This window comes from Mus caroli, unplaced genomic scaffold, assembly GCF_978045245.1.
Source record: "Mus caroli unplaced genomic scaffold, Mus_caroli_1 scaffold_4, whole genome shotgun sequence".
NCBI lineage: Eukaryota > Metazoa > Chordata > Mammalia > Rodentia > Muridae > Mus > Mus caroli.
In genome coordinates, this window is record NW_028227259.1 from 22079879 (window position 1) to 22103542 (window position 23664).

Here is a 23664-nt window from a genome sequence, read left to right on the forward strand (position 1 = left end):
GGCCAGTGTGATGCTGTAGTCCCAATTATTGGGAGACTGAGGCAGGAGGATAGCAAAAGTTCAAGACCAGCTTATGGCTTCATGGCCAAACTGAAAACAAATTAACTATACATTGCTCCTAGGTGAATAACAGAATTGAACTATTTTTGAGTCAGGAAAAATAAGAAAATTCTTTTGAGTAAAAACAAAAATAAAGTTCACATATTTGTGAACACTACAGGTTGATTACATCTGGTCTTGCCTGCTAAGTCAGAGAAACATTTTTGCCTCAGTGGCCAGATTATTCTATTTCATGGTATGGTCCCCTGTCTCCTCCAAATTGAACATTGGCTGTCTTCCTTTATTTTCTGGGACAGTCTCTCATTAATCCCAGAGCTCTCTGATTGCCTAGGTGGGTTGGCGAGTGACTCGCCAGGGTCCCTCTGCGTCCCCTCCCTGTGCTGGGACTGCAGGTGCGTGACCATGCCTCACTTCTTGTATGGTGGTACAGGTCCAGACCCCAGGCTTCAGGCTTGCCCAGGAGTGCTTTACGTACTGAGCCATCTCCCCAGGACCTTTTCTAAAGGACTGTAAGTCCTGCTTCATGTCACTTCATTTCTCTTTGCCCCTCTGGAAGAACATAACAAAAGTAATATTAATAACCTTTATAAGCAGGGTGAGTTGTTTCTAAGTTGCTTGAAAGTCCCCTTTCATAGTAGCCAGAGATTGACCAAAACAAGACTTGAGTTTTCAGAAACTTTTTTGGTACCTGAATTATTTAAAAGAGAATTTTAACCCAAGAAACATACTGAATAAGAATCAAATTAATAACGAGCTCCATACAGACAGTTATTTCACTCCCTTGATAATAGAGTTTTTTCCTTAGGCCTTTGCAAAAACATTTCTATTTCCATTTTTTTGGAACTTATGAGGCTTCATCTCCAAATTTCCCGTTAATGACTAGGTTTTTTGTTTTTCTGTGCTCTCTCTTTCCTTCTATCTGTCAGTCTCTCTGTTTCCCTCCCCCATCCCCAAGCCCCGCCTCCTCGCTTGAACTAGCACCCTGGCAGAGTGTTTTGTATAGAATCAGTGTCACGTGGCCATTGTCTCTCTGTTCTTGTCTGTGCTGTGAGTGTCCTTCATACTTTAGTATTATATATAATTCTGGAAATTTTATATTGTGTGGTTACTTGTACATTTCCTGTTCTTTTGTGAAATAACATTTTGGATTTTGAGATAGGGTTTCAGTGTAGCCTTGGCTTACCTGGAATTTATTCTGTAGACCAGGCTGGCCTTGAACTCACAGAGATAGATCTGCCTGTCTCCACCTCCTGAGTGCTGAGTTTAAAGGCATGTACTCTTGCACCTGTCTCATTTCTTTCTCTTTTTTTCTAAAGATTTATTTGTTTATTTTGTGTATATTAGTGCTCTATCTCATGTATACCTGCATACCAGAAGAGGGCATCAGATACCAGTATAGATGGCTGTGAACTGCCATGTGGGTACTGGGAATTGAACTCTAGACCTCTGGTAGAGCCAGTGCTCTAACCACTGAGCCGCCTCTTCAGCCCCATCTCATTTCTTTTGTAATTGAAGGGCTGGTCTCATGACCTGTGAATTCCTGATCCTTCTGCCTCTGCTTCTGTACAGTGCAAGAATTACATGCTTGCGTCACTGTGTCTGCTTATAGTTGTACATTTTTAAAAAGCATAATGGTCTTTATTTAATTTAATGAAACAGCTAATTTGGGATACTTTTTTTGTTTGTTTTGGTTTTTTGAGACAGGGTTTCTCTGTGTAGCCCTGGCTGTCCTGGAACTCACTCTGTAGACCAGGCTGGCCTCAAACTCAGAAATCTGCCTGCCTCTGCCTCCCAAGTGCTGGGATTAAAGGCATACGCCACCACGCCCAGCGGGATACATTTTTTTTTTAATGGAGAAATGGTAACAATGATGCAAAGTAGATAAAAACTGAAGGTTGCTGTCCTTCACTCTCCCAGCTGCTAGTTACATTATCCCAGAGACTGTGACTTCTATGAAAGAAGTCCTGCCTGCAACCATGAGTGTTGCCTGCAGGAATGTGACACGTCTGTCCTCGAGAGGATGGGGAGGGACAGGTGGAGGAAAGCATGTGGAACACAGGCTTGTAGAGTCTTAAAGGAGGGGACTCCATGTTCCTGCAGATATGAGCATTGGATGAAATGAGTAGCCAACCCATGATAGTTCTTCATTCTACCTTAGATGTAATTTTATGTCAACAATGAAGGAGAAAGTTTTTCTGAGCTCAAACTTATTCCAAAGAGGGATTTGAGTGATGGTTTAGTCAGCACAGTGCTTGTTTGCTTGCTTTTCTTTTCTTTTTTTTTTTTTTTTTTGGTTTTTTGAGACAGGGTTTCTCAGTATAGCCCTGGCTGTCCTGGAACTCACTCTGTAGACCAGGCTGGCCTCAAACTTAGAAATCCACCTGCCTCTGCCTCCCGAGTGCTGGGATTAAAGGCGTACGACACCATGCTCAACAGCACAGTGCTTTCTGTGCAAGCATAAACATCTGAGTTCAGTCCCTAGCACCTGAATTAAAAAGCTAAGTTGGAGATGCAGACAGGAGGATTCCTGGAGCTTAGTGGCCAGATGGAGAATCTAGAATGTAGACTCCAGGTGAATTACTGAGCTCCAGATTCAAAAAAGAGACCTTGTCTCAAAAATAAGGGAGAGAGTGATTGAAAAGATACCTGCCATTTTCCTCAGGGTGCACACACACACACACACACACACACACACACATATGCACGCACACATGCACACACATACACATATACATGCATATACACAGACACACCATACACATCATGCACACACATACACATATACATGCATGCACACACACATACACGTTTACACACATGCACACACACACCACACATACACACACATACACATATACATACGCACAAACACACACACATACACATATATACACACACACACACATACACATATACACACATGCACACACACACACACACTTACTCCACAGAAACTCTCATTAACATGTGTTCTGCTTTGTCCCGCAGTGATAACATTCAGCAGTACCTGATGACCAACAGTGTGCCAGAGGCAGCCTCTCTCCTGGTGACCATGACAGAACTGGACATCCAGCTTCAGGAGTCATCCTGTACTCATCTTCTTAGTTTCATGAGAGCCACAGTTAAATTCTGGCATAAAATTCTCAAGGACAAGCTTACCAGGCAGGAAATGTTGACTGCTGTTGACTGCTTTCTGATGAGTATTTGGTAATGTGAGGGATCGTATGAAACATTGTCTCTTTTCTGTTACAGTGATTTTGAAGAAGTTTTAGCACAGCTGCATTGGCCATTCATCTCACATACCCCGTCTCAAACTGTTGGCGGGAGCCGGCCTGCCGGTACCCCGGAGCTGTACAGTAGCCTGGGGACACTGTTTTGTCAGCTGTTGAAACTACAGGCCTCGTATCTTTGTTGGAGTGGAAACTTACTAACACTTCCCCTGACAGTAGACCTGTGGTTAGTGAGTAGCACATGCTGGGCTTGTGACAGAGTGGCAGAGGGCATGAGGCACGGGATCGGCCCCCACAGTCAGGGGAGAAAGGTTTCCAAGTGGCCAAGTAGCCAAAGTGAGGGTCCTGGGTTAGACTTGACATGTAACTGCCTATTGGAAATTATATATTAGCTTTAAAAAATGAATTGTCTGGAAGTGGCAGAGCTGTAGAAAGAGTTCTAAGATAAATCACTGCCTTAGCCTGTGTTCTATTGCTGTGAAGAGACACCATGACCATGGCAACTCTTATAAAGGACAACCTTTCGTTGGGGTTGGCTTAGTTTTAGAGGTTCAGTCCATTGCTGTCCTGGTGGGAAGTGTGGTGGCCTGCAGGCCAGTGTGGTACTGGAGAGGTACCTGAGAGTTGAACATCCGATTGGCAGCCAGAAGGAAGAGAGAGACACTGGGCCTGGCTGGAGCATTTGAAACCCCAAAACCTACTCCCAGTGACAGACTTTCTCCAACCAGGTCACAGCCCCTAACAGTGCCACTCCCTATGGGCAAGCCTATGGGCGCCATTCCCATCCAAAGCAGCCCAGCAGCTAATCCATGCTGTCATTGCCCACAGGTCATTAGGGCAGGAAAACCAATCAGCAATGGGAAGAACCTGGCTGACACAGTGTTGGAGAAGTGCTTATGTAACTTGATTTCCTGAGTGCTGACTAATTCAAAAGACATTTTATGTTGTCATTGGTTGTTTATTTCATGAATATGTGTGTTTTGCCTGTTTGTGTGTCTGTGCACCGCCATGCCTTGTGCTTGTGGAGGTCAGAAGTGGGCATCAGATCCCCTGATACTTTAGTAAGGATGATGGTGAGTTAACTTGTGGGTGTTGGGAATTGAACCAGAATCCTTTGCAAGAACAACAAATATTCTTAACTTGTCACCTCTCCAGCCCTGAACGTGTTTTTAGTGAATTCAGATTCAGTTACATTCTGCATTATTTGTATTAGACCTTTTGCTAAGTATTATTGCATTTGTTGAAAAAATTATTGTGTGTGTTCTTGTGCATATAAATATGATTTTGATTCTTTTTCCTTGACTTGCCTGTGTCAGAGATGAGTTATTAACTGAGCCAAAACAACTCCCAGAAAAATACTGTCTTCCTGCCTCCCCTCCTGTGATCCTGCCCATGCAGGTCATGCTGGGTCCCCTTCAGAAGAGATTCAGGTACCACTTCAGAGGCAGCCGGCAGACCAACGTCATGAGCAAGGTGCGCGTGCGTTCCAGAGCGCGTGCGTTCCCAGAGCGCGTGCGCTTCACTTTCTCTTTACTTTTGTGTTTCTGTTTTTGAGTCAGGGTCCAAGGAGACTCAGACATACGCTCCCTCTGCATCTGCCTCCCAAGTGCTGGGATTATGCTACAGTGTCCATTTTACCCTGAGTTTTCATTAATAGTGAACGTTACCTAAGCCTGGACTTTTACATGTTTAGCTTAATTTTACCCTGAGTTTTCATTAGTAGTGAACGTTACCTAAGTCTGGACTTTTACATGTTTAGCTTAAAGACCGTCTCTATTCACGTTTCCGTTTTCCCTTCTGAGTTCCTGCCTAATAGCTGCTCTTTATAGATGTGACTGGGGCTTAGGCCGACAGGCTGTCAGGCTCCACACTGTCTTTGGGACATCATCACATTTGCGTGTGCAGGCTTTATAGCTGATCAATGCACAGGCTTCACTGTACAGACCACTCCTGCAGAGAGAGAACTAGAAAGAAGAGAAGTGAGTGCCACAGTGATCATAGCTACAGAGAACGTCATGGCAGGAGGGATAGAATAAGTATTTCAAAGGAACTCATTACCAACACTTGAACTGAGGGACCCCATCAGTATAGCCTGCCAGGGTTTTTCTGTAATTATAATCTACTAGGATGTGGGAACTATCTTTATTCTTAATGTTAGCTGTATGTAGCCAATGCAGTGTATGGAGCTGGGTTCACTAAGTATTCTGAATTAAGAGCAAGATCACAGCAGGTATTGCACAGGTCATACAAATGAATTTTGTGGCAGTAGATTCCTGTTTGTGCTTTAGGGGTCTTCTGTTTTGCATAGAGTGTTATCAGAAGAGCGGAATCCTTTAGTACTCAGTAGTCAATGAGGCAAAGCATAAACTGAGCATTTAGAAAGGCAGTAACATGACTTAGTATAAGAAAATTCTGCGTTGTGTTGGTTCATTTCGAACGTGTGATCCTAATGAATTTAGTACACTGTCACGGAGACAGTCATGAGATTAGATGCAGCCCTTGTTTATATCGCCAACATTTAGGACACGTGGGGATTTGCCAGTCAGTGCTGGGGATTGAACCGGGGCCTTGCATGTACGAGGCAAATGCTCTATCCCTGAATTATAGCCCCAGCCTACTATATGGTTTCAAGTTGTCGTCTAGAAAAACTTTTGAAATGCTTGCAGAATCCTCTCTAAAGACAACTTAAAATGCTGTATGTGGGACAGGTGGCATGGCCCAGTAGGTAAAGCCACATACCTCCAAACCTGCCAGCTTGAGTTTGATCCCCAGGACTCACATGGTAGTGGCAAGGGAAAAGTAACTCCCATAGGCTGTCATTTGCTATGGTGCCCTACACAGTGGCACTTGTACACAGACACAAACACAAACATTCAAACATGCGCACACACAGAGCAAAGTGTAAGAAATGTGAATGCTTTGTGCCTATTTCCTTTAGGAAGTTACACCTATTTTAAGGCTTAGGTATATTTGTAATTAGAGCAGTTGACTCTTTTTTCCTTACTTTACCTTTTAAAAAGAGAAAGCAGAAAAAAATCATGTTTAAAAATTATTTGTAGAGCCGGGCGTGGTGGCGCACGCCTTTAATCCCAGCACTCGGGAGGCAGAGGCAGGCGGATTTCTGAGTTCGAGGCCAGCCTGGTCTACAAAGTGAGTTCCAGGACAGCCAGAGCTATACAGAGAAACCCTGTCTCGAGAAAAAAAATAAAAAATAAAAATTATTTGTAGCTCAGTGTAGGCAGAGTGCTTGCTCAGCTCACATGGAGCCCAGGTTGGTCCTCAGTACCACATAAGTCACGGGTGATGGTGCATATTTGAAATCCTAGCATTCGGGAAGTAGAGACAAGAAGATCCAAAGTTCATCACCCTTGGTTACATAGAGACTTTGAGGCTGGCTTGGGCTACATGAGATCCTATCTCAGAACCTTCATTTTTGGAATGCTATTTCAAAAAACAATGTAAAAGTTTCAGTTGTTTGTAATGCCTCATCAGCTAGGTTTGCAGGGCTTTAAAAAGTTTGTTTTTTGTTTTCTGTGTAGGCCAGAAACAGTCTGTGGGCGTTGGCTTTCTCCCTCCACCGTGTGGATTCTGGGGACCAAGCTCAGGTTGTCAGGCTTGCTGACAGGTGCCTTTACCCATTGGCCCATCCTGCTGGCGTGGCTTTTGTCTGCTTGTTTAGTCTTGCTCTGGAATCAGGGCTTTGTGTGTTTGTTCTTAAGTGTGAGAGACTTTTCTTCATTATTGTTCTTATGCCCTCTCTTCCTCTTTTAGTGATGCTGGGGTTAAAACAGGCTTTGTATAGCTAGGCAGATGTTATACCAGGAAGCCACACCTAACCCCAATGTGGTATTTTAAATTATGAGTTTACTGACTTAAGCCGCATTATTGGAATTCGTTGTGGAAGTATATTGGTAAACATTTGATTATGAAGTCTTTTGTGAATTTGAAGTGCAGGGTAAGAATTATTTTCTTACATTCAGGAATTTTCAGTTAATTTTTGTGTCTGTTTTTAACTAAGTGCATTTAATTAGAATTTCCCATCACCATAGAATACCTAAAGAATTGATACCATTTTCCCTTCCCCTTAGCCTGAATGGTACTTGGCTCAGGTACTTATGTGGATTGGAAATCATACTCAGTTTCTGGATGAGAAGATTCAGCCAATATTGGACAAAGTGGGCTCTGCAGTAAATGCAAGGGTAAGAGGCTGAGCCTATGCCTTTCAGCTTCCTTGGCGTCCCCCTGGGCACGACCCCCCATGCCTGTGCCTTTCTTTCAGCTGGAGTTTTCCCGTGGCCTTGTGATGCTCATTCTTGAGAAGCTGGCTTCTGATATCCCCTGCCTGCTCTACGACGACAACCTCTTCTGTCACCTGGTGGATGAGGTGCTGTTGTTTGAAAGGGAGCTGCACACCGTTCATGGCTATCCCAGCACATTCGCCAGCTGCATGCACATCCTGTCGGAGGAGACCTGTTTCCAGAGATGGCTGACGGTGGAGAGAAAGTGTAAGTGCTCGTATGGCTGTCGAGCGGGGAGGGCTCTCTGGAGGGTTTTAGTTTGTTTCTGTTGTTGTTTTCTTGCTTGCTTTTTGTTTTTGTTTTTACACAGAGTCTCACTGTGTAGCCTTAGCTGACCTGGAACGCTCTGTATAGACCAAGTTGGCCTCAAACTCATTGAGATCCACTTGCCTTTGCTCTCAAATGCTAGGATTAAGGGTGTGTACCACCACTGCCTGGCAATGGCTGGTTTTGGTATGTAAAGTTTCGGAGTTGTTTCTTACAGCTCTGAGTAAGAACTATAGGTGCCTAAATCTTTCCTGGGCAGGATCTACTGAACTACCTTCAAAGACGCTCTTCTTTCCACAAGACTTCAGTTTGTTTTTTGTTTTTTGTTTGTTTTTCTTTTTAAATTACAATCTACATGCTGGGATATCAAACCAGTAGAAGGTAGTGATGTTTTTTTTTTTTTTTTTTTTTTTGGTTTTTCGAGACAGGGTTTCTCTGTCTAGTCCTGGCTGTCCTGGAACTCACTCTGTAGACCAGGCTGGCCTCGAACTCAGAAATCCGCCTGCCTCTGCCTCCCAAGTGCTGGGATTAAAGGCGTGCGCCACCACGCCCGGCTTTTTTTTTTTTTTTTTTGTGATGTTTTGTAGATTTCTGCCATACACAGTTTCAACTCTTGGTTGGGCATTTTCAGATGTGCCACTTCTAGTCAGCATAACTACTGAGGGAGAATCGGGTCTCTTATTTAACTCTGAAGTGGACATTTTAAGTATACTGTGATTAGTTAGTGGGAGATTGAAAATTTATTTTGTATGAAAAACATAGTTCCTAAAAAAAGGTATGAGTTGATAATTGAAGGATGAAATAACTGATCCTTAACTGATCCTTCTTCCTTCGTGTTAGTTGCTCTTCAAAAAATGGACTCAATGCTTTCGTCAGAGGCTGCCTGGGTATCCCAGTATAAAGACATCTCTGATGTGGACGAAATGAAGGTTCCGGACTGTGCGGAAGTCTTTATGACCCTGCTTTTGGTTATAACTGGTAAGCCCTGGCCTTTAACATACAGTGCTAATTTAGAATTAATTTTTAAAGCTGGGCATGGGGGTACACACTTGTAATCCTAGCTTGTGAGGCAGAAGCAGGAGGATTGAACTCAAGGCCAGTCTCGGCTCCAAAGCAAGTTTGAAGTCAGCCTGGGATATATGAGACCCTGTCTCAGAAAACCAAAACAAACAAATGAACAAACAACAAAAGTAATGCAGTGAGTGGAACAGGAGAGATTGCTCAGCAGGTACGGGCACTTGTTGCTCTTACAGAAGATGTAGTCAGCTCCCATTTATAACCTGTTGTGACTCCAGCCCCGGGTATCCAGTGATCTCTTGGCCTCCTCAGGCACCTGGCATGCTTGTACATCAAAATAAAACTTAAACAATAGTATGTTTCACATGTACCTATTTTTTTAGTAGTTAATAAACACTGGTGCAGTAACTTAATGTTGCTTCTACACTAGTAGAAATCTGTGACAGTAGGGCTGGTGAGATGGCTCAGTGGGTAAGAGCACCCGACTGCTCTTCCGAAGGTCCGAGGTTCAAATCCCAGCAACCACATGGTGGCTCACAACCATCCGTAACGAGATCTGGCGCCCTCTTCTGGAGTGTCTGAAGACAGCTACAGTGTACTTATATATAATAAAAATAAATAAATCTAAAAAAAAAAAAAAAAGAAATCTGTGACAGTAGCCTCACTTTTGATTGAGCCCGGTGTGGTAACACTCACCTTTAATCCCAGCACTCTGGAAGTCCTGACATGTTATACCTGTGTAATTTCTTAAGAGTTTGATCATAAAGGCAGGAAAGCCAGGCTTTAGGGAAAACCAGCTGTCATGGAGAGTACCAAGTTCCTTCATGTATTGTTCACTCTCTCCGCAGACAGGTATAAAAATCTCCCCACAGCCTCCCGGAAGCTGCAGTTCCTGGAGCTACAGAAGGACCTAGTAGATGATTTCAGGATCCGGTTAACGCAGGTGATGAAGGAGGAGACGAGAGCGGCCCTGGGCTTTCGGTACTGTGCGATTCTCAATGCCGTGAACTATATCTCAGCAGTGCTGGCAGACTGGGCTGACAATGTTGTGAGTTAATGTGCTTTTATAGGAAATAATTTTCTAGTACCTTGATCTCCTTTAGCCTTTCAAATGTTGACTTTGCTGCAAGCCAAAGAATTACATGTTAGACAGAAAGCATAGTGATGCCAAATGTAGGAGATGTGAGTAAAGGTCTAAAGCAGTTGAGTAAATACTAATAAATACTAATAGTGTAATGAGTTACTCTTAGGAGGACTGGAGGTGTCCCTCAGGAGCATCCGAACGGCCACACCAGCGAGGTCCTGAGTTTGATCTTCAGGACCGGGGGGGGGGGGGGGGGGGGAGGGGAGGGAGAAAAAAAGGAAAGAGAAAAAGAAGAAAGCAGGCGGGCAGGCAGTGCAGCCTGAGCTCCAGCACGTGGGGACGTGGCCTGGGAGTCTCAGGATCACTCTTGTGTGCGTCCCAGGCCAGCCTGGGTTACATGAGCTCCTACTTCAAAACAAGCAAAACAAAAGGGAAGGAAGGAAAGAAAACAAAGACAGACAGAGTTCCTGAATAACATGAACCGTTTTTCTCTTCCGGCTTTGTACTCTGGAAATAATAGTGTGCTAAATGCCACCACAGAAAGTAATTATTTGACAATGATGTCAAAATCAGTATGTTTAAGTTGGTGGTATAGCTCAGTGATGGGGCATGGTGGAAAGCCCTAGATTCATCACCCAGCACTGCAAAGAAAAATGAAGTCAGGGCTTGACTTTTTACAAAATATCTTTAAAACAGGACTGCCTTAGTTCCTGTTGCTGTGATAAAACACCGTGCCCAAAAGCAGCTTCCATCTGGGGAGTCCGTACCCGAGCTCAAGGCAAGAACCTGGAGGCAGGAGCTGATGCAGAAGTCATGGACGGGTGCTGCTTACTGGCTTGGTCCCCGTGGCTTTCTCAGACTGCTTTTTATAGTACTCAGAACCTCCAAGCCAGGGGCAGTACCACCCACAAAGGGCTGGCCCTGCCATGTTAATCAATGATTAAGAAACTGCACTACAGGCTTCCCACAGGCCCACCTGATGGGTGCATTATGCAACTGTCACTTGTTTTTGTTTTTAAGATTTTTAAATTTTATGTGTATGACTGTTTTGCATGCATGTTAAGCGTGCAGTGCCCACAGAGGTTAAAAGACCTCCTAAAACTGGAGTTAAAGAGGGTTGAAAGCCACCATGTGGGTGCTGGGCTCTGAACTAGGATCCTCTGAAGGAAGTCAGAGCTCATAACTCCCTTGGGTTGTCGTAACTTCTCTTTGCTGCAGCTAACTTGATTTTTTTAAAAGTATATCTCACATACCATATTTAATGATAAATATTTTAGATAAGAATTTGGTGTTGTATAGGTGTGTATGTGCATGTGTGTGTGTTTATACACAGAGACCAGATTGGATTTTATTCTTCTCCCTTCCCAACTTAGTTTTGGAGGCAGTCTTTTGGTGAACCTGGAAATTGTCTTTTTGGCTAGACTGGCAGGCTGTTAAACCCTGGGATGGACCCAGCTTTGCCTCCCAGTGCTATGATTATAGGTGCACACCACCACGTTGGGTGCTTTATGTTTGTAGGGAGTTTACCCACTGATCCGTTTCCCCCGCCCAAGAACTTCTTAAAAAATCAAAACAAAACACAGCATAACCACAATTACATTGAAAAGAACTAACGTCTCGCTTTGCAAAGTGTATTTTAAAGTATGACTGGCAGTGGTGGTGTATGCCTGTAATTACAACACTCAAGGGCTGAGGTGGGGATTGCTGTGAGTTCTAGGCTATCCTGCACTGTCACAGAAAACATAGACAGCAATAAACATCCAAAGTTGGATCTAATGATCACTAAACATCCGTTTTCTCCTTCAAGGATTCTACTACCTACTTTTGCCCTCTCCTTGAAGAGTATATGTGTCAAATCCACTGTTCTGTTGCTGTGGAGACCATAACCAAGGCAACGCTTATAAGGAAGAACATTTAATTGGGGGCCTGCTTTCTACAGTTTCAGAGGCTTAGTCCATTATCATGACAGGATCCTGGCAGGATGCAGGCAGGCACTGGAACAGTAACAGAGAGCTACATCTCAATCCACAGGCAGAGACGGGGGGGGGGGGGGGGGCAGAGAGAGACAGAAACACAGAGAAACACTGAGAGAGACACATACACAGAGAGAGAGAGAGAGATTGAGAGAGAGAGAGAGCGCAAAAAAAAAAGAGAAAGAATTTACTTGAAATATGTGTGCATAATGTCATTTGCTGGAAGAAGGAAAAACAGTGACCTAGTGAATATAGTACAGAGTACATTGCCTGGTGCGTTCATCTTATAAAGCCAGCCAGCATATAGATATTCAATACAGAATGCAGTGCCTCGTGCGTTCATCTTATAAAGCCAGCCAGCATATAGGTATTCAATACAGAATGCAGTGCCTCGTGCGTTCATCTTATAAAGCCAGCCAGCATATAGGTATTCAATACAGAATGCAGTGCCTCGTGCGTTCATCTTATAAAGCCAGCCAGCATATAGGTATTCAATACAGAATGCAGTGCCTCGTGCGTTCATCTTATAAAGCCAGCCAGCATATAGGTATTCAATACAGAATGCAGTGCCTCGTGCGTTCATCTTATAAAGCCAGCCAGCATATAGGTATTCAATACAGAATGCAGTGCCTCGTGCGTTCATCTTATAAAGCCAGCCAGCATATAGGTATTCAATACAGAATGCAGTGCCTCGTGCGTTCATCTTATAAAGCCAGCCAGCATATAGGTATTCAATACAGAATGCAGTGCCTCGTGCGTTCATCTTATAAAGCCAGCCAGCATATAGGTATTCAATACAGAATGCAGTGCCTGGTGCGTTCATCTTATAAAGCCAGCCAGCATATAGGTATTCAATACAGAATGCAGTGCCTGGTGTGTTCATCTTATAAAGCCAACCAGCTTGTAGTTGTTTGCTTGGTTCTTTTGTGCTATGTTGGACTTTCAGGGAGTACTTGGATTTCAGCTCCATGCTGATCCACTCTGCTAAGACTTTTCACACATGAAACAGATGGTCATTCTTTTGCCAGATGATTCAGTGAGAGGCTCATGCCAGGATAGAGTTTTAGTGTTAATGGAATTCCTTGTAGAACATCATGGCTGTTTGGTGCCACTGTCTGTTAATGAGGATGAGTGAGTTAGCTATTCTCTACTGTGGTAGATTAGAATCTGTTGCTGAGACCAAGAAAAAGAGCAGAAGGTAAGGGCTGACTGTGACTGTATGGCTGTGACTATGACTGTGTCTCTGTGACTGGCTGTGACTGTGTGGCTCTGGCTCTGACTGTGACTGGCTCTGACTGTGACTGTGTGGCTGTAACTGTGACTTTGACTGTGTAACTGTGACTATGTGACTGTGGATGTGGATATGGATGTGACTGTGTGGCTGTGGCTATGGCTGTGTGACTGTGGCTGTGACTGTGACTATAGCTGTGACTGTGGCTGTGTCTCTGGATGTAACTGTCACTATGGCTGTGGCTATGATGGTGGCTGTGGCTGTGTCTGGCTGTAACTGTGACTGTGCGATTGTGGCTGTGATGGTGGCTGAGACTGTGACTATGTGATTGTGGCTGTGACTGTGTGACTGTGTGACTGTGTGACTGTGGCTGTGACTCTGTGACTGTGTGACTGTGGCTGAGACTGTTTGGCTATGACTGTGTCTGTGTGGCTGTGACTGTGGCTGTGTCTCTGACTGTGTCTGTGTCTGTAACTGTGACTGTGTGATTGTGGCTGTGATGGTGGCTGAGACTGTGACTGTGTGGCTGTGACTGTGTGATTGTGGCTGTGACTGTGTGACTGTGGCTGTGACTTTGTGACTGTGTGGCTGTGGCTGAGACTTGACTGTGTGGCTGTGACTGTGTCTATGTCTGTGTGGCTGTGGCTGTGGCTGTGTTTCTGGCTGTGTCTCTGGCTGTGACTGTGACTATATGACTGTGACTGTGGCTGAGTGACTGTGGCTGTGACTGTGTGACTGTGGCTGTGACTGTGTGACTGTGGTTGTGACTGTGGCTGTGTGGCTGTGTGACTGTGACTGTGTGACTGTGGCTGTGACTGTGTGACTGTGACTATGTGACTGTGGCTGTGGCTGTGGCTGTACTAACTGGGTTCTGGCCTTGATGGTGCTGATTTGTCTTCACACCAAGTCCTTCAGACATCCTCACAGTGCTTCATCAAAGGTCTGTTCCCACACAAGTCCAGATGCAGAGAAGAGAACGGCAGCTTACCTTCCTTTGTTTCTGATTGGCTGTTGATAACCATTTGTTGTTGGGCCATGCCACTCCTGAACTGTCCAGCCTCTCAGAATTTTCTTTTCAGTTGTCTGTGACAGAGCTCCAGTTCTACTGTCGGTGATAAGTGCAGGCAGGGTGTGTGTAATGAATAGACTGGGCATGCCCACTCCACAGGTCATTTCTGGTTGCATTCTCAGGCACTTCCTGGACGTGTGGCCATTGGTAACTCTGGGCTGACTACTACAAAAATGACATTTTAGTTCTCTGACTGTCAGAACTCCAGGTTTCGGACAGCCTTCAGTCTGTGTTTAGAAAAACTGAATACTTAAAGGAACATGCTCACTAGCAGAAAAATAAAGTATCATAAATAAAAACAACTGCAGTAAGAAAAAGAAACTGGCAGGGGAGGCACACCCCTGGCTTCTGAGCAGTGGTGGCACAGGCAAAGGGGTGCCACACCTTCAAGGCCAGCTCTATCTGCAGAGCCCCAGGCCAGTCGAGACTACATAGTACCACAGAAAAGAGTGCACACCAAGTACTTGGGAGGCTGATGCAGGCTGGCCATGAGTACAAAGCTACACTGAACTACTCATTTGATGTCAGCCTTAACTACACAGCAAGATTCAGTCTCCAACCAAAACAAACCCCTCATACATCAAAACCCAACCCAAACTGAAGCAACAAACCCGCTCTGTGCAGGCAGAGCTTCAAACCTCTGGCTATGGCTGGTGGTGACATAACTGCTACAGCTTCTGGGCGAGACAGCCTGGCAGCTCTTAAGACGGTGGGTGGAGTTACAAGTCCAACAGTTCCATTCCTCAGGACAGACAAAGACAAAGGAACACACTTTTTACAGAAAAATGCACATAATAGTCTCAGCAACATTATGCATAATAGATACAAAATGGAAACAGTCCAAACGTGTATCAGCTAGTGAATGTATAAAATGTATGGTCCTGTGATGTACTGGGGTGTGAAGTACATACTTAGAACATGCTATGGCACTAAGAGAGGAGCTGGTCATAAAAATAGAACTTCATATGGTTCCATTTTCTTGAAATGTCCATGATCATTGAGTCCATAAACAGTAGATTAGTGACTGCCTGGAGTTGGAGGAATGGGCACAAAATGGAGATAGGCATGGATGAGGATTTTGTTGGGAGGAAGTAATGGCAGTGTTCTAGAGAAATGATGGATGCACAGCTCTGAGTTACAACTACTGAGTTATAAAAATGATTTATACTGTGCATGCATGTGTATGTGTGTGTCACAGCATACATGTTGAGATGCAGAGCTTGGCTCTGTCTTTCCACCATGTGGGGTTCAGGAATAAAGATTCAGGGCATCAGGCTTAGTGACTGACAGTGCTTCTGTGCACTGAGCCGTCACACTGGCCCGTATGCAGATATCTTCCACCATGCCAAGCAGTGTGGTGTGTGTGTGTGTGTGTGTGTGTGTGCACATGCACTTGAGTATGTGCCTATGCATGTGCCATGGCATATATGTAGAGGATAGGGTTGTTTGCTTACACTATGTGGGTCCTGGAGATTGAACTCAGGTCATCAGGCTTAGCAGTAAGTAACTACCCATTTAGCCATCTCACTGGCCCTGAGCTGCACACGTTAAATAAGGAAAGTGTGTGATATAGAGCTTCTATTTTGCCATGTCCAGAATTGTGCCAATAAATGTAATAACAGATGTTTGTTTGCAGTTCTTTCTGCAGCTGCAGCAGGCAGCACTGGAGGTCTTTGCAGAGAATAACGTCCTCAGTAAACTGCAGCTGGGACAGCTGGCCTCCATGGAGAGCTCGGTCTTCGATGACATGATCAACCTCTTAGAGCGTTTAAAGCTTGATATGTTGACTCGCCAAGTAGACCATGTTTTCAGAGAAGTGAAAGACTCTGCAAAGTTGTATAAGAAAGAAAGGTATGTCCTGTATCAGTCACCCTTTACACACGTTAGTCTGAGTCAAAGATACCATTTCTACTCCCTGTTTTAGCTTCTGTAAAATCCTCACTCCAAGTCTTGGAGATGGAACTTGGGGCTTTTGTGTACGGTAGCTTTAAGCATTGGGTTTGATGGGATCGTTCTAGAATCTATTCTTTTGAAGAATTTACTTAGAATAAATGAGTGACCTCTTAGAGAGGTTCAGTTGTCCCAGTGTCACTCACTTTACAAAGCAAAGTGCCCCGTGGTCTATGCCCTGTCATGCTTGCCTGTCACAACTCTCCTGCCTCTGTACCCTAGCATGGCACCTCCACACAGTACTGCAGTCAGTTTGGAAATACTGTTAGTTTGTATGCTAAAACCAGAGCATAAGATTAACTGGTATCTTTGGAATTCTAAAGATAAAGTAATTAAATTTAGGGCATTTTTCAGGAAATATTAATTAAAAGTTAAAATGTAAATATAGAGACATTTATTTCTGGTAGAGCTTTGAGTATTAGACATCATGATTTTTTAAACTCCAGATTTCCCCCAGGACGGTATATTTCCCCCTCACATTTAAAATTGCGTTTTGAAACTTTAAGGAGACAGAGTGGTAAGGGTCATTCGTGAAGGTTATTTGTTTTTCCAGATGGCTGTCCCTGCCGTCTCAGTCTGAACAGGCAGTGATGTCGCTGTCCAGCTCAGCGTGCCCGCTCCTGCTGACCTTACGGGACCGTCTGCTCCAGCTGGAGCAGCAGCTGTGTTTCTCACTATTCAGAATCTTCTGGCAAATGCTGGCAGAGAAACTGGACCTGTACATCTACCAGGAAGTGAGTCGGGAGACGGGGCTGGGGCCGGGGCCGAGAGGGCGGCCACCGCATGATCTGCTCTTTGCTGCAGATAATCCTTGCCTGGGATGGCAGCTGTTACATGGATCGCTCTTTGTTGCAGATAATCCTTGCTAACCACTTCAACGAAGGAGGAGCAGCCCAGCTGCAGTTTGATATGACAAGGAACCTCTTTCCTTTGTTTTCTCACTATTGCAAGAGACCAGAAAACTATTTTAAACAGTAAGTCCAATGTCCAGCCATAAGTATTGGTGTATGCAAACGCTGGAGGAGCTGGCTTCTTTTTAACAGTTTCAGAGTTTTGCTGATATATTTTGTAATAGCATCAATTAAAATCTGGAGCTAGAGATGCTCAACAGTCAAGAGCACTTGATGCTCTTGCAGAGGACAGGGGTTTGTTCTCAGCACTACATGGTGACTCACAACCACCCTTAACTCCAGTTCCAGGGCATCTCACACATTCCTCGGTCTCCACAGGCATCAGGCACACACACAGTGCACAGACATGCATGCCGGCAAAACAGACACATGAAATTTAAAAATCTAAAAAGCAACAAATTGCTGGCTCCTTGCCAGCAGGTCCAGGTGAGAGGAGAGAGGTCCCAGTCCTGCCCTGCCGGGGTCTCTCTGGGGTCTGAGTGGGATGGCAAGTATCGACAGCCCAAAAGAAACACACCGAGCCTAGAGTCTTGTCGAAGCAGGAACTCAATTTTATGGCATCAGCCTCTTGCTTATATAAGTTCAGAACATAGGGAGAGGGATTTTTGGTGGGGTAAGATGATGTATATAGGGGGTGAGGAAGGGTGGCAGAGAGTATGGAGTGACTGACAGGGCCAATGGCAAAGCTCTACATCAGCAACAGTGGGGCAGAGGCAGGGCCTAACATGTCATCCCAATAGGGAAGTGACTGAGACAGGTCTCAAAACTCGAGCCAGGCTCAGGTTTGTCCTCAAGGCCCAAACCAGGGCCAAAATGGGACCCAACATAATTAAAACCTTAAAATAAGGGCTGGTGAGATGGCTCAGTGGGTAAGAGCACCCGACTGCTCTTCCGAAGGTCCAGAGTTCAAATCCCAGCAACCACATGGTGGCTCACAACCATCCGCAACGAGATCTGGCGCCCTCTTCTGGAATGTCTGAAGACAGCTATAGTGTACTTACATATAATAAATAAATAAATCTTAAAAAAAAACAAAAAACAAAAAACAAAAAAACCTTAAAATAAGCCAGGCGTGGTGGCACATGCCTTTAATCCCAGCACTCGGGAGGCAGAGGCAGGCAGATTTCTGAGTTCAAGGCCAACCTGGTCTACAAAGTGAGTTCCAGGACAACCAAGGCTATACCTGTCTCAAAAAACCAAAAAAAAACCCAAAAAACAAAAAACAAAAAAATCCTTAAAACATTCATTGTATGTCTTTTAATATTTTCAAAACACAATAGGGAAACCAAAATAATGCATATGGTATACATCAACAGAAAGTTGATCAGAACCAGCTATAAATTACATGTTGGACTTGCTACATAGCATCTGGTTCAATGCTATTTGCTTATAACTGGGAGAGTAAATAGAAAATGATACAGGTATAATTCTGCCACCTGTAGAAAATAAGGAAATTAGGAAAATGCAGAAAATTAGGTTTAGTGCCTAACAATAGCCTAGACCAGATGAAAGTCAGTTTTCTTACAAATTTAATATTAATTTTAGCTCTTACTATAGTTATAAACATGAGAACAGTTACTAGGAATCTAGTAAAAAATTTATTGATTTAAAATTCACATTAAGTGTAAGTCTGTGCAATTTGGAAACCTTCCTTTGAAACATAAAAGGTTATGCTTCCTGGGAACTATGGTTGTTTCTGATTTGCTTTTCTGTTTTTGAGATAGGTTCCATGTATCCCAGCCTGGCCTTGAACCCAGTACTCAGTAGCAGAGGGTGACCCTGGGCTTTTGCTCCTCCTGCCTCTGTCTTCTGAGTACCATGTTTACAGGTGCTCACCCCACACGCCAAAGCCCCTCCCATGCTTCATTCATGTTAGGCAAGTACCCTACCTCGTACATTAAGTCTCCAGCCCCCTTTTGCTTTTATTATTATTTAAATATTCTAATTTGGTTTCCATGTGTGGGGTGGAGGCCAGGTGAGAACTTGTGGGAACAGTTCTCTCCTGCCACGCAGATGCCAAGGATTGCAGCAGCTTTATCCTCAGCCACCACACCAGCCTTCCTATTCTGTTTGGTTTAGGTTTTCTGAGACAGTCTCGCTATGCAGCCTTGGCTGGCCTGGAGCTCACAGTGGTCATGCTTTGGCTTCCAGAGTGCGAGTGCTGGGATTACACGCGCATCACCGTCCCCAGCCTCTTTATGGTTGGTTGACCTTGCTGTTTTGCCTTTTTGCTGCCTTCATTTTTATTCCTTTGCTTTTCCCCTAAGTCCTAATTCTAGCTGAACTCATAGTTACATTTAATAATCTGTTAGCATCAAACAGTGTCCTGAGATAAATCCTAATGACGTGCCAAGACAAGCCTGAATGATCTATTAACCCTGTACAGCTTGTGTAGTCCTAGCACATGTAGAATCAAGTACTCCATAGATAGTTAAATGGCTGTGTAGACTCTCCAAAGGTGGTCCAAAAGAGCATCTCTTCTTTCTTGTTTTCCTAAACAGTGTAAAAGAAGCCTGCATCATTCTGAATTTGAACATCGGTTCTGCATTGCTCCTGAAAGATGTCCTGCAGTCAGCAACCGAGCACATTCCTGCCACAGCAGCCTTAAATGAAGTTGGAGTTTACAAACTGGCTCAGCAAGACGTTGAGATTCTGCTTAATTTGAGGACAAACTGGCCTAACACTGGAAAATAATGCATCTTTGAGAAAAGTGTTGTTTAACAAAGACAAGAGTTGCCTTTAATTCCAGCACTTGGGAGGCAGAGGCAGGCGGATTTCTGAGTTCGAGGCCAGCCTGGTCTACAAAGTGAGTTCCAGGACAGCCAGGGCTACACAGAGAAACCCTGTCTCAAACAAACAAACAAACAAACAAACAAACAAAACAAAGTCAAGAGTTGGATTGAAGTTCTCTGATAAAGTTCTGAATTAATGAACCTGGACAAAAGAAAACTTGGCAGAATAGTTTCTTGTCTTGAGTTATGATATCACTAAGTCGGTGACCATCCTCCATCCTCCCGTTCCTAAGAAAACAAAGAATGAAAACTCAGCTGTGAGAAGCAGAGTAAGTGTATTGCAAGTAGGAATGGAGACATCTGAAGACAGAATGAGAGCAGAGGTCGGCCATACCTGACCTCCATGTCCTATTCAAGGGGAGCTGTTGTCAAAAGCTGAATGTAGCCATAGACTGTAGAAACACTCATGGGTGCATGTTCATAGTTGAGGTTCCTGTATCCATTTTGGGAATTCAGTGTTTATATAATAGGTGGAAGACACCTATAATCCCATCAACTGAAGGCTGAGGCAGGAGGATCACTGAGGGTTCAAGACTTTTCTGGGCAACATAGTGAGATATTATCTGTTTCACCACAAAAAGACCAAAACAAAACAAAAACCCAAGACCAAAGCACAATAGTTTTATGAGATGGTGGTTAAGCTATGGCTGTTCTTAATATTCTATTCTTACGTCCTTCCATTTAAGTATTTCTTAGTGTGTGTGTGTGTGTGTGTGTGTGTGTGTGTGTGTGTGTGTGTGTGTGTGCAAGTGCGAACACACAGGTGTGTAAGGGGTGTGTGTGTGTGTGTTTAGAGCAGAAATCAACCTTGGGTCCTGTTCCCCAAGATGCTCACCTTGATTTGGAACAGGCTCCCATCTAGACTTTGGGCGAGCCCCAGGGTTCCTTCTGTTTCTGCCTCCCCTGGACAGGTATTTCAAGTGTACCACCGTCATGTTAGATTTTTCCCATGAGTTTTAGGGAGTGGGTTCTCAGTGCCAAGTACTTTACCACTAGTCCTTCCTGGTTCCACTTCTTGTAACAATGGCCATCTTTTTTTCTCTGAAACATATTAGAAGCCAGATACTGAGCTCAGGAATGTACCTGCTTTTTCCAGTGACGGCGTTACAGACTTTAGTGACTGTGCCTGGCTTTTACATGGGAGCTGGGGATTTGAACTCAGGTCCTTGCCAGCTGAGCCATCTCCCTGACCAGAGATAAAAAAGATCTTAAACTCCCCCCCACACACACCTTTTCACAATTTCCTGGTCTTGGGCTATGTGAAGTGATGGTGTGTGTGTGTGTGTATGCAATACTAGAGATCAAACTTGGAGCCTTGCTAATGGAAGGAAGGGCTCCACCACCATCCTCAGCCCAGACAGAGATTCCTTCATTAATAAATCCTCAGAGACTAATAAAACGTTTACACAAACTGAGCTTAGCTGGAAGATTTCTACTCCTATAAAGTTTTATTCTCATTTTTTTTCTTCTGACATGGCATTTATTTAGTACTTTCACTGCTGTCCTATCTCAATCTAGAAATGTCAGCTTGGGGGCTGGAGAGGTGGCTCAGCTGGTAGGCTGTTCTTGCAGAGGACCTGGGTTCAGTACCTCGCACACATGTGCTTGCTCACAACAGACTGTAACTGCAGCCTCCTAGGATCCAATGTACTCTTCTTGCCTCTGAGGCATTGCATGCATGTGGTGCACAGACAAACACTCATACACATAAAAATAATAAAATCAGCCGGGCGGTGGTGGTGCACGCCTTTAATCCCAGCACTTGGGAGGCAGAGGCAGGTGGATTTCTGAGTTCAAGGCCAGCCTGGTCTACAAAGTGAGTTCTAGGACAGACAGAGGTACACAGAGAAACCCTGTATCAATCAATCAATCAAGCAAGCTACACAGAGAAACCCTGTCTCAATAAACAAACAAGCAAACAAACAAATCTTGCTGAGCAGTGGTGGCACACTCAGCACTTGAGAGGCAGATACGGCCGAATCTCTGTGAGTTTGAGCCTGGTCTGTGGAGTAAGTTCCAAGACAGCTAGGACTACACACAGAAACCCTATCTAGAGAAAAAAAAAACAAAATCTCAAAAATTGTCAGGCTTGCATGGGGCCTTCATTGTTGATATTTACTTTGCAGACTGTATAATTTTGAGAAAACTCTTTAAGATGGTACCTTCTGTTCTATTTTCTCAGAGAGGCAGAGCGACTTGTTTTATAGCTCAGGCTGGTGTTAAACCTCAAGTACTGGGATTCTAAGTATGCCCTCTGTTATCCATGTAGAGTCATATCAATGTGTTGTGTGTGTGTGTCTGAGAGAGAGAGCGCCAGCCAGCATGCATGTGGACAGAAGCAGAGCATGCTGTGTCTGTGTCGTCAGCAGTTCCTCCCACCTTTATGTGGGTCCCCAGGCTCCTGGCAGGCTCTGCCTGCCCTGCCTGGCTTGCATAGGAAACACTTGCACCTCCTCTCCAGCCGCCTCTATGTTCTGTATGGCAGCTTTCCAACTACTGTGTGGAGCTGAGAGGTTTAGTAATTCTAGCAGACTGGGTCTCCTCACCTGTGGGAGGATTGGTAAGGTCTCCTTTTTTTTTTAGACAGGGTCACTCCATAGCCCTGCCTGCTTCTACCTCCTGAGTGCTGGGCTGAGAGGTGTGTTCCAACATGCCCCAAACTGACGAGGTTTCCCAGTGAGAAGGCGTGAACTTCCTCTCTACCTCCATCATCACACCTCCCCTTGCCAGGGTGAGCCTTCCCTGCCTTCTCTTCCTAATGGCAGACAGTTAAAGGGAATGAAACATTTCACCCAAAGGGTAGGTGTGGGGAGTGGAGAGATGGCTCAGCAGTAAAGTGCTTGCTGTGCAGGGGTGAGGAGCGGAATCTGAATGTCCTGAGCCATGAAAACCTGCACGCTGTGGGCAGAATTCGGTTTTTCCACAGCTAGATTTAAGGTAGAGATGGAGAATCCTAGAAGCTCACAGGCTGCCTAGCATGGGCTACACAGTGCAGCAGCAAACAAAGAGACAAAATGGGAGATGAAAACTGATCCCTGAGATTGTTCTAGGCGCCACATGTGTACACTCCAGTGAGCACACATACACAAAAGGGTGGTGGTACTCTAAATGCAATGGTATTGATACTTCAAAATCATACTATGGGGGCTGGTGAGATGGCTCAGTGGGTAAGAGCACCCGACTGCTCTTCCGAAGGTCTGGAGTTCAAATCCCAGCAACCACATGGTGGCTCACAACCATCCGTAACGAGATCTGGTGCCCTCTTCTGGAGTGTCTGAGGACAGCTACAGTGTACTTACATATAATCAATAAATAAATCATGAAAAAAAATCATACTATGTCATTAAAATATTAAAAACCTTATCCTTCATCTTTGAATTTATCCAGTTATTAAATGTCCATCATCATTCAAAACTTCATGTGCAGTACACAGACCCAATGTTTTCAGTACTGCAAAAATGAGAAGAAATGAAAATATACAAAGTAGAATTATTTTTATAGGTTTATAGGCCACATGAGCCTTTATACCACACCTCTGCCAGAGATGCCCATTATCTTAAACACCGGCACGATGTTGTCCATAAAGAATGGAGGCGTCTGTCAACTTTGTGATTCTCAGCTGTTCCAATATAGAGAAAAGGCTCTTGGTTTTTCTGCAAATAAATAGTTGAGTTTCATTCAGTGTTAAACTGTCACAAGTGGAAATAGTCCCTTAAGCGTTGAATGCCGCCGGGTGGCGGCAGCACACGCCTTTAATCCCAGCACTTGGGAGGCAGAGGCAG

At 44.4% G+C, this 23664-nt stretch overlaps 1 protein-coding gene across 1 annotated transcript in view; it reads left to right on the plus strand.

The window, feature by feature from the left end:
* The window catches only part of Rint1 (RAD50 interactor 1), a 37739-nt gene extending 14475 nt beyond the window's left edge, over positions 1 to 23264 (plus strand). Inside the window, exons 5-15 of the mRNA XM_029477543.2 lie at positions 3049 to 3222; positions 3313 to 3462; positions 4607 to 4763; positions 7379 to 7489; positions 7570 to 7795; positions 8696 to 8833; positions 9721 to 9920; positions 15866 to 16080; positions 16733 to 16913; positions 17035 to 17153; positions 19592 to 23264. Coding sequence (XP_029333403.1) covers positions 3049 to 3222; positions 3313 to 3462; positions 4607 to 4763; positions 7379 to 7489; positions 7570 to 7795; positions 8696 to 8833; positions 9721 to 9920; positions 15866 to 16080; positions 16733 to 16913; positions 17035 to 17153; positions 19592 to 19784 — 1864 coding nt within the window. The 3' untranslated portion in view covers positions 19785 to 23264. The remainder of the gene's footprint in view (positions 1 to 3048; positions 3223 to 3312; positions 3463 to 4606; positions 4764 to 7378; positions 7490 to 7569; positions 7796 to 8695; positions 8834 to 9720; positions 9921 to 15865; positions 16081 to 16732; positions 16914 to 17034; positions 17154 to 19591) is intronic.
* Positions 23265 to 23664: the final 400 nt, after the last annotated feature.